At 64.0% G+C, this 10,329-nt stretch overlaps 2 protein-coding genes across 2 annotated transcripts in view; both read right to left on the minus strand.

Moving 5' to 3' along the window:
- PANK4 (pantothenate kinase 4 (inactive)) overlaps positions 1–366 on the minus strand; it is a 15,141-nt gene extending 14,775 nt beyond the window's left edge. The window contains exon 1 of the mRNA XM_021683361.1: positions 200–366. Within this exon, the coding sequence (XP_021539036.1) occupies positions 200–323 (124 nt within the window). The 5' untranslated portion in view covers positions 324–366. The remainder of the gene's footprint in view (positions 1–199) is intronic.
- Positions 367–3,085: 2,719 nt separating this feature from the next.
- Positions 3,086–3,779, minus strand: HES5 (hes family bHLH transcription factor 5). The gene is made up of 3 exons (XM_021683362.2): positions 3,726–3,779; positions 3,479–3,644; positions 3,086–3,363 (listed from the first exon to the last, which is right to left on the minus strand). Exons 1-3 carry the CDS (start codon positions 3,777–3,779, stop codon positions 3,086–3,088), a joined length of 498 nt encoding a protein of 165 aa, XP_021539037.1.
- Positions 3,780–10,329: the final 6,550 nt, after the last annotated feature.

The following is a 10,329-nucleotide window of genomic DNA, read 5'->3' on the forward strand; positions in this document are numbered from 1 at the left end:
CCTGCCGGGAGCGGTAGTCCGGCCGCCGGGGCGAGCGCGGGCGCCGGCGGGCCGCGGACTACAAGGTCCGACAGGCTGTGCGCGCCGGCGGCCCGCACCCCGCCCTTCGTCCTTGCCACCGCCCCCGGCCCGCCGGCTCCGCCGCCGGCGCCCACGCCCGCCGCGCACCGCCCCGCTCCCGGCGCCAGCCCGCGGCTACCTATGTCAATGGCGAAGCGCTTGGCGTTCTCCAGGTTGCGGAAGATCTCGTCGGGGGGCAGCGTGATGCTCTTGTCCAGGCTGTCCCCGCTGCTCCCGCTGCCGCTCGCTCCACACTCCGCCATTTTGAATGTGCCCGGCTAGCCTAATCATCTATGGAGATATATGCGCATATATTTGACTGCTAAACGCCTTCCGCGCATACATTATGCTAATGAGCACCCGGGCCCGCCCCTCCCCGCCCGCCCGTGTGGTCCCGGCAGCTGGAGGGCCACTGGACTTGTCCGCGCGGGGGTCTCCGAGGCCGTTGGCCCAACACAAAACGTCTGGACTGTTGTCTTTGTTGCTCTTTCAGCGAGCTGGCCGGATGCTGACGTCCAGTGCTCTGAGATAGTGCAGAGGAGGCACCTGGGGCGCCAAAGACCTGCCTCTGTCAATGAGTGCAGCTGTAATCAAGGCGCGTGTGACCCACCAGCCCGGCTTTCTAGGAACGAAGGATTGTGGGTTGCAAAAGCCCCATGCAAAATGGGGGTGTAGGGGGCCCTGCTCTCCGGCGCCCCCAGTGCACGGTGCACGATGCACCTGCATGCAGCTGGGGAAGACACTCACTCTGGTGGTGAGGTCTGCAGAGAGTGCAGCAGAAAGCAGGCATCCTGCCTGGAGGAGGCTGCCTTTTGGCAAAACAGGGAGTCTGTGGGAGTTTGCAGAGAAACAATTTCTGAAGCTGGAGTGTGGACACAGATGGTGGTGGGGATGGGTTTCAGGGCCAGTCGCTGGGAAGCCTCTGATGGCCAGGAGACCCTTGAGGGATGTGTCTCCCTCAGGGGCACTGGGCGCTTTAGGAAAGAGCCCAGACAGTGTTGGCGGCAGACAGAGGGCCCCTAAGGTGGCTTTGGCAGCTGATTCCCAGGTGACCCTGGGCGGGTTACTTTGTGTCTCTGGACCTCAGCCTCTGTTGAGCATGTCACCGGCTGCCTGGCAAGGTCTCCAGAGCACAGGCCTGTGGCGCAGCAGAAACTGAAAGGTCCAGGGGTGATCAGGGGAGGGGGCCATGCGCATCAGCCTTGGAGAGGCAGCCTTGCGAACATCTTGTAACGGGTGGGTGCGCTGGGGGAGGGAGGCCGGGGGGGCGGTGGGGAAGAGGGCAGAGGGTCTGCTCCCAGAGGATGCAGGGACCCTCATGAGGGGCTGTGGGCCTGGCCAGGAGGCACACCCCACTCCCGGTTCACTGGCACTCCTGCCCCACATGCAATCAGCGTGTGGGATGAAGGGGGAACCATGTGGCAGGTGCTGGGCTGGCCTGGAGAGGGTGCCTCGGATTCCCCTCAGAGTGGGCAGAAAGGGATTCCGGAGGGCTGCGGGGAGAGGCGCGATAAAGAGGAAGGACGGCCGGGCTGGCCGCATGTCTCTGAAGACGTGTGGAAGGCTTTTGGTTCCACGTCCAGCTCCTTCCACTCCCCGTGGGTGGATTTGTCCCTTGGGAAGCCTGGGCCCTTTTAGGCTCTCGCAGACTCGACCAACATCCAGTAGCCTGCCTAAAAATAGGTGCCCTTTCCGAGGCAAGGGACAGGTTCACCACCAGCACTGCTTTTTCCAGCCCTGGCGAGCGGTCGGCCCGCAGGGAGGGCAGGGTAGCCACCTATGGACTAGCCAAGCAGCTGCTCCCAGGAGCTCACCCAGGGACAGGGGCTGCTGGCCAGGCAGGAAGGCCAGGGCAGAGGCAAACACCTTCTCCCGTGGGTGTGGCCCAGCTAAAGCCCTTTTGCTGCAGCAAGAGCTCCACTGTAACCTGTGGTCTTCGCATCCCCCTCAGCTGGACAGAGCTGGAAGGGCCTGTAGCTGTCGCTCTCCTGCTCCCCCTGGCCGCCACCTGCAGGGAGCTAGTGAGAGGCCCGAGACAGAAACCCCAGTCTCCCACTGCATCCCCTCCTGCTGCACATGGGGGTAGTATGGGTTCTATGGGGCCTGTTCTTCTTCCAGTCTGCCTCTCCCCTGCTTGCCTGCCTCCTGTCCTCATTCCCTCCTTCTGCCTTATCCAGAGGGTCACCGGCAGAGACACGTCCCCCCACAGTTGGGTATCATGATAGCGTGGCCCCCCTCCACCCGCGCAGACCCCCACCCCCCGGCGGCTGCTAAGAACACATGTACAGCACAACAGACGGACCCGAGGGCTGCTTGGTCAGGTTTTATTGGAAGTCTGCAGAGCCAGCCCGTGGGCGCCCACGGGACGGACGGTTCAAATTCCGAGTACAAAGTCATGCCCACGTGCGCCCACCCACACATAGGGATCCTTTGAGGATCATGGTGGAGACCCCCACCCTCCCCACAAAGCCCACTATGAGCCCCAACTAGACAACCAAGTGCACGCAGGGGCCTTTCGGCCACGGCTCTGCATGGTGCTTCTGTGCCCATCCAGGCTGACACTCTTTCCTATGAGGATACACCTTGAGTTCCGCCTTCACAAAAGGCAAGTGTGCCCACGGCACGGCCCGCCCGCCAGGCCCCCTGGCCCGGCAGCAGCAGGCCCTGAAGAAAGTCCTCTACACGTGGAGGCACCGGCTGACCGAGCCCCTGACACCTACAAATATCATAGAACCCCGGGCGGCGGGGACTTCCCAGAAGTCACTTGCTGAAATGCAAACACAGAACAACCCCATGGAGTCAGACACTTGGCAGAAGGTGGGCCCTGATTGTCCTAAGTGACAAGGACTCTGCAAAAGCACATTCTCTTGAGAATGACCCTCCTGCTGGCCCGCCAGCCTGGAGAGAGAGCCTTCCGGAGAAGGGGGCCTGGAGGGACAGGCCCAGGAGGGACAGATGGATGGCCAGAGGAATAGGCTGGCTGGCCCTCCGGTCCTTGGGGTGGCCACCCGCAAGTCCTGCGGGGTCACCAGGGCCGCCAGAGGCCGCAGGTGGGCTGGCGTGCTGCAACTGCGGTAGCCTTGGCAGGGGTGAGCAGGGGCGGGGGCGCAGGGCCGGCGGCCTTGGGTTCCTTGGCGGGCGCAGCGGGCGCAGCGGGGGGACGCTGGAAGTGGCAGAGCAGCTTCATCTGCGTGTCGCTGGCCGCGTGCAGCGTCAGGAACTGCACGGCCTCCTGCAGGCACCAGGAGTAGCCCTCGCTGTAGTCCTGGTGCAGGCTTTTGGGGCCGGCCGCTGCGGCGAACGCTGCAGGGAGACGGGGCAGCCGGTGACTGGGGGGCCCCCCCCGGCCGCGGTGGGGGCGGGGCGCGGCGGGGGCGCGCGCGGGGGCGGGGGTGGGTGGGCGCGGGCGGCGGCTCACCTTTGCTGTGCTTCAGGTAGCTGACCGCCATCTCCAGGATGTCGGCCTTCTCCAGCTTGGAGTTGGGCTGGTGCCGCGCGAACTCCTGCTCCAGCAGCAGCTTCAGCTGCTCAATGCTGCTGTTGATGCGGTCGCGGCGCATCTTCTCCACCACGGGCTTGCGGAGCTGCGGGGGGACACGGGCGTCAGCCGGCTGCCCCGGGCGCGGGGGGCGCGGGGGCGCGGGGCGGGCGGACGGCGCACTTACTCGGTTTTTCTCTTTGGGGCTGAGCAGCTCCACGGCCACGGTGCTGGGGGCCATGCCTGGCGCAGGGAGGCGGCTGGCGAGCGGGGAGTGGCGGGCGGCGGGCCGGCGGGCCCTATATAGGCGCGGCGGCGGGCAGACGCCTGGGGCCCGGGCGCCGCGGCCGTTCCCACACTCGGCGGCCAATGGCCTGGCGGGCCGCACAAAGGCGCCGGCCCATTAGCGCACGCTAAATTGCCTGTGAATTGGCGCGGGCACAATGGGTGCTCCCTGAGGAGCAGGTGGGCCGCTCCGCACAATGTCCGGGCTGTGGGAACGCGCTCGCCCTCATTAGCATCCCGGGGCCTGACGCTGGGAGCCCCGCGCCTCAATATGCTGCCTTTTCCCAGGCCTCTGGGATGGGGGGGCGGGGAGCAGGAAAGAGGGCTGCCCCTCCCCGGCGGTTCTGTCCCCTCTCCTCCCCCTCCCCTGGCGACTCCTCGCTGCTGGCTGGCAGAGGCTCTGCGGGGGGAAAAGCTTTCCAGTGAATTAGTGCAGTGGCTTCCAGTGGTTTGGGCTCCCTCCCTGACAGGGACCTGACGCCTCCCCAGGACGGGTAGAATGCAGGAGGCTACACTCTTCCGTGCACAGGCTGAAGGGTAAAGAAGGACCCAAGCTCTTGGGATCAGACCTGCTGGCCGAGGTGATAAGTCCCAGGCTGTCACCTGCGACACGTGACTTCTCCGGAGCTAGAAAGTGGGCCGCCATGCTTCCCGGGCTCAGCCTGGGGAAGCTTCAGGGAAGCAGAGCACCCGAAATGCACAGCATGGACCTGGCACCTAGGCATTCCCCCGGGATCTGCTGCACCCCATCCTCTGGGGAGCAGCTTCTCAGGCAGTCGCGTCTGGGGTGCTCTGCACAGCAGGTGCTCCTCGGGGCCCCACCCTACCCCATCTGGCAGGAAGGCCGTGGCCGTCTGCAGAGCACAGGAGAGCACATGGCCCAGGGGTATGCTTGACACACACGTGTGGGCATCACATGCGAGACTCGGGGAATAGCCTCTGCTGCACGCTGCCCTCCGCCCAGCCTGGTGGGCGCTCGTAGGGTTTGCTTTCCTTGGGCATTTTGCCAGTGGGTGGGGAGGAAGGGTGCCAGGTGGTAGGCATGAAGGTCAGAGCAGGACAAGCCTGCTGGAGCCCACACGGTTGCTGCAGGAGCCCAGACAGCCCCCTAGGGCCTCACTGGGAGAACTGATAATCCTGGTGCTGGCCAGCTAAGCCGAGGTCCGACCGCTGCTTTGGGGCCACCAGCTCTACCCTGGTCTCTGGGAGCCCTCCCTCTGCCCAGAGCAGTCATCTTCATCTGACTCTCTGGAGTCGGGAATCCAGTTGTCCTGCAGCGATGGACAGAGAGGGAGGGGCTGGGGCTTCCTCCTGGGGCAGGGCAGGACCCGGCCAGGTTCAAGGGGCAGGCAGGGCCTCTGTCCCGGGAGCCGGCAAGTGGCATCAGGGCACGTTAGCCAGAGTTTGAATCCAGGAGCATGTCCAGGGGTGGCTGGAAATTGCAGGGCTTTAACAAGGGTCCAGTCAGATCTTTCCCCCTCCCAGGGTCTTGGCAGTGACCCACAGCTATGACTGGCTTGTTTGGTGGACCTGCTCCAGAAACCCCTCTCCCCCAGCCCCACCCCCCACCGTATACAAGGAGCCTTTGGTTTCCCAGCAATGGGCCCAGCCGGGAAGCGTGCAGGATGGTGTCATGATGAGCGTGGCTCGGGGCCAGCTCAGGACTGCCCCATGGGCCAGCTGGTCACCCACTGGGGTGGGTTAGGCTGGGGAGCTCCCAGAGTGGAACCTTCAGGTGACTTTGGACGGGGAGGGTAGGGAGCCCCTATTCACCCCTCTGGTACCTTCTCCTCCTCCTCCTCCTCCCTCCTAACAGCACTTCTCTTGAAGGGGACACAGGCCCTGGGTTGGCTGTGGGAGGCGGGTGACCCTGAGGGCTGGGGCAGCCTCACCCCGAGCTGGGGCTCCTCTCTGAGCAGATGGGACCCTACTCCAGATATGTGGCTCTAGTTTGATGCAAAAGGGCAGGGGACACCTGAGCAAGCTGGGGATGGGCATGCCGATGGCATGTGCTCACCCTGCTGCTCCCCGGCCCCGGACACTGACCGTGACTAGCAGCTTTGATGTGGGCCGGCAGGTCCTGCACGCTGCGAGGGGGAGTCAGTGATGCTTCGTGGGGCCGTTTTTGCAGCCCCAATGGGGCTCATGCTGGGCAGTTGTCATATTTTGGTGTGTCCCTTGCATGCTTATGGGCTCCCTGGGGGTGGGCTGGGGTGGGGAGGGACAGGATGACTTTGTCACCTGTGTCTCCATTGCCCACACCCTACCAGCCAGGGACTCAGCACCAAGGAAGTGCTTGGCTAAGGGCTGTGGGAATGCAGGGGCAGGGAGCAAGCCCCAAGCCCACCCTGGCCCTGACCATGGCCTCGGCTGGCTAGACACGGGCCCAAGCCCACGTGCGCCTTAAGTGCCTGGCTGCTAGCCGTGGGGGTCCCCGGGCCCTGACCACAAGTGAGGGCAGTCCTCAGGCCAGGCCCTCCCACTCCCCGCCTCACCCCCTCCCCTGCTTGGGAGGGGCAGTTGGCTAGGGCTTGTGTCCTGCCCTCACCCCCTCCCCCAAGCTGGCTCTTGGTCCAAGTGAGACACGTGCAGGAGACGTGGTCCAGCTCCCACTCCCCCCAGCTGCCCACCCACCCACAGTGGGCCCCGGGGGCCTGCCCGAGGTGAGGGTGGCGACTGGGCTGTGGCGGGGAGGTGGCGCTGCCTCCTTGTTCCCTCCTCCCCTGAACTGGAGAAGCTTTGGTCCATTTTTCAGTTGTGGGAGATATGAAATGAGCGGTGTTACAGCCCAGCTAGGCCGGATGAGAACCTTTGCCCCCCTCTGCGTGCGGGCCAGATGGCCGCTCTGCGGCTTCCAGGGCACACGCCTGGCCTTTGTGGGCCGTTTAACACTATGAATGGGGCCAAAGTGTGGGAAACTCCTTGGGCTCCTGGCTCACACCACCCGAGGGGGCTGGCCCACCAGGCCTGGGGGAGGGGGCTGCGGATGGGCGGTTTGGGGGAGGGCTGAGGCCCGCTCCAGGCTGGTGGGCTTTGCACAGAAGCGCCCGGGGATGCAAGGGATGGTGGGATCCTCCGCCTTGGCTGCCCCCAGCAGCTGGGGAGGGGGGTCCTTCCTCCAGCTGGGGTTTTGAGGAGGAGGGGGAGTTTGTCCTGCCCCCCACCCTGGAGAGCTCAGTAAATCTGGGGTGAGGTGAGGTAGAAACAGCCTCTGAGGGAAGATGCCTTGCTGTGGATGTGGGGGGCTCCCCTAGTTGGACTGATTATGCTAGAATTCAGGAATCTGGGACCATAATTCTTTCTAAATGACCCCTACCCTCCACACCCCTTCCCAGGATGACTGCAAAGCAGGTGGCACCATAGGGGTGGGTAGGGCTGCAGGAGCATTTGCTCCTGAGGTCGGAGGAGGAGGGCCTCTTGTGGGGAAAGTGACACGCAGCAGCCGCTGTGGGAGCCATGTGGGGTTCCGCAGAAGTAAGTGGGAGCCACCACGGGGTCCAGAAGCTCCTCTTCTGGGTGTACACCCCGAGGACCTGGACGCAGGGGCTTAGAGAGCTGTGTGCTCCCCCACGTTCACGGCAGCATCGCTCACAGAGCCAAGCGGTGGAAGCAGCCCAGGGGTCCATCGGTGGATGGACGGACGCGCAGAACGGGGTCCCTCCACGTGATGGACTATTATCCAGCCTTAGAAAGGAAGGAGCATGGACGGAGCTCGAGGACTTCGTGCTCAGTGAAATAAGCCAGTCCCCAAAGGACAGGTCCTGTAGGACTCCCCGTACACACGGTACCTGCGGGAGTTAGATCCGTGGGGACAGAAAGTGGCGGGGTGGGCACCAGGGGCGGGAGGGCTAGCGTTTCCTGGGGGCAGAGCGTCAGTGTGGGAAGACGGAAGGTTCCGGAGACGGACGGCGGGGACGGGAGCCCCACAGTGTGAATGTGCTTCCCACCCCTGAGCCGTACACTTAGCGGTTACAACCACGAATTTTACGTTAGGCGTATTTTACGATATATAGGGACGTGTTTTAAAAGAAGTCCGACTGTTTGCCCAGTGAGAGCCCAGGGAACGGCCGCGCCCTCACGGGAGACGCGCCTTGGGGTAGCGCCCAGCTCCGTCCCACGGCACCCCGTCTCCCGGGTGACTCTTGGGAACCGGAGGTCGGAGGTCAGGCGTGAGGTGTCCCTGCAACACGGAGAGGCCTGAGCCTTCCCCATCAGCCAGGCCTGGGAACAGAGCGCGAGCCAAGTCTCCCTGGCGGCTCCGGAAGGCATGCTGGCGGCGGCGAGCGCGTGGGCCGTGTCCGAGGCCACCGTGTGGCTGCAGCCGGACCCCACTGCCCTCCTGGGCGCAGCCCTTCTCCACACGCCCTGTCTGCACGGCCCCCTGGGAGCTGCGGGTGAGATACGCACACTACTTTGCCACAGTGAAGGCGCGGTGTGGGACTGGTGGCGGTGTGGCCCCACCACTCAGGGATGCCCTGGGGCAGTGGCCATCCCCCCGGCCAGGAGGAACCCCAGCCCCCCTTGGCCTTAGCCACCTGCACCCCCGTCCCATACCAAAGAATTGGATACGGAGGTGGGAGCTCTTGCTCCCTGCTCCCCATTGGGGGCCTCGCAGGGACTCCGACACCTGGGCCCACGGGGCTGAGAGGGTACTGAGGCCGGGCCCTACCCCAGGATGGAGGGGGGCTGGGGAAACCCTCACAGGTAGGGGGTAACGTTGAGGGGTGTACATCCAAGATAGGCCAACACTCTGGCCGGGACACCCACTTGGCGTTGGCAGAGGGCTAGAGGGAAACTCCCCCAATATCAACAGTTTGGGGCATAAATTTGGTTGCTTTTCATTATGTCTGTATTTTCCAGATCCTCCTGAGTGAACATCTACTCCTGGGATTTCTAAAAGGGCGTATGCACACTTGGGCTTGGCATCTTGGGGAGGGCTGAGGCACTGATGTGTTTCAGAAGAGCAGTGGATTTGGGGAATGGAGGGGAAGACAGGGTGCCCAGGAAGGGCTTCCTGGAGGAGGAGATGCCTGAGGAGTCCTTGAAGTGATAGTGGGTGTGTTCCAGATAAGGAATTGCAGACACTTTGCCAGGCAAAGAGAATGGTGGGGTCCGGGCTTGGGAAGGGGGGCGTTGAAGTGGGGACCAGCGTCTCCAAGCCTGGCTGGAAGAGGCTCCCCTGCCTGCCTGCCTGTGTGTGCTCACCCCTGTGTGTGCACCTGGGTGTGTGTGCCCCGGGCTCTGGGAATGAAGGGCCTGGCCCTGGCTCCCTGGCCCCTCAGCATGGCCCCTCCCCTTGGCGGGTCCGTGTGTGGACACAGCTCAGGTGTCCCGCTGCCCAGCTGTCAGAGGCCCCTGAGTGCTCACATCGGGCTGAGCACTGCTCTGTGTCCCCTCGTCAGGAACAGGTGAGCCTTGGCCCTGGGGGGAATGTAGGGGGAGACCCTATGAGCAGCTCGTCTCCTGCACCGTGTGGGGAGGGGCAGTCCCCTGCTTACTGTGACGTTCCCATGGCCCGTCCAGTTCTGCACCCAGCTCCCACAGTGTCTGGGTCTGTACCGTCCCCCCCCCACAGACACATGTGCTCCCCGCAGATGGTCTCCCTGTGCATTTCAGTAGCGCCCTGCGGGGGGCTGGGGCGCGGGACTGGGGTGCAGCTGCAGCCCGGGAGGTTGCTCTCTGAGCATGTTCACCATGGGCACTGGGTGCAGGGGGCAAGTCTAGGCTGAGGCTGGGCTCTGCCTTTGGCTTTCTGTTGAACACATGCTGGTCCTTTCTGTGCCTCAGTTCACCTCTGTACAGTGGGCTTTCCCTGCCGAGACCACCTGAGAGAGGCACTGGTTCTAGGTTGCTGGAGACGACCAAGGGTGGCCAAAGGTGAGTGAGTGGGGCACTGCTGAGAGGAGAGTAGTGCCCACCCTACCTGGCCCCCTTGGCCTCTGGCCAGGAAGGAGACCCCATTGCTGGGGCTGACTGCTCGGGTTGCCTGTGATTCTCACCCGAACAGAACCCAGTACACTGAATCAGGGTCACCGAGTCAGGGGTTCAGGGCTCCCCACACACCCCTTGTCTACGCACCAATCTCTCCTTCCATGATGGGGAGCCCCGGGGGAGTGGGGGCTCTGAGCAGGGAAGGACTGTGTGTGAGTACCCACGAGGGGGCCTGGGCTGGGGCCTCATACATGGAACACTGGGGTTCAGGTCACACACATGCTGGCTCCATCAGATTCTGTGATTCAGGGGGCTGAGCCCCTTCCCCAGAAGCTGGCCCTGGACAGCGGTCCAGCTGTGAATTCAGCCTCACCTCTTACCCCCGGGGCCCTGGGGCAAGCTGGTTCCTCTCCTGGACAGCAGGGGTGGTGAGTCCAGCTTCTGCACCCACCCCTTCTCTCAGCTGATCAAGACCAGGCTCTACCCTGCAACCTGACCGTGCGGAGGGGCAGAGTGCCCCTTGATCTTAGGGGCTTCTGCCCTTCATGAGGGGGAAATCACACGTGAACTGCAGT

The sequence above is a fragment of the Neomonachus schauinslandi genome, chromosome 4 (genome assembly GCF_002201575.2).
Source record: "Neomonachus schauinslandi chromosome 4, ASM220157v2, whole genome shotgun sequence".
Lineage (NCBI taxonomy): Eukaryota > Metazoa > Chordata > Mammalia > Carnivora > Phocidae > Neomonachus > Neomonachus schauinslandi.

What these genes read in the sequence shown, in the direction of transcription:
- HES5 (XM_021683362.2), bottom strand. Translation starts at nt 3,779, where the DNA reads ATGGCCCCCAGCACCGTGGCCGTGGAGCTGCTCAGCCCCAAAGAGAAA. An exon ending in GCCCCAAAGAGAAAAACCGA is followed by an intron (nt 3,645 to 3,725) that starts GTAAGTGCGCCG and finishes GTCCCCCCGCAG; the next exon opens with CTCCGCAAGCCCGTGGTGGA. An exon ending in CTACCTGAAGCACAGCAAAG is followed by an intron (nt 3,364 to 3,478) that starts GTGAGCCGCCGC and finishes GTCTCCCTGCAG; the next exon opens with CGTTCGCCGCAGCGGCCGGC.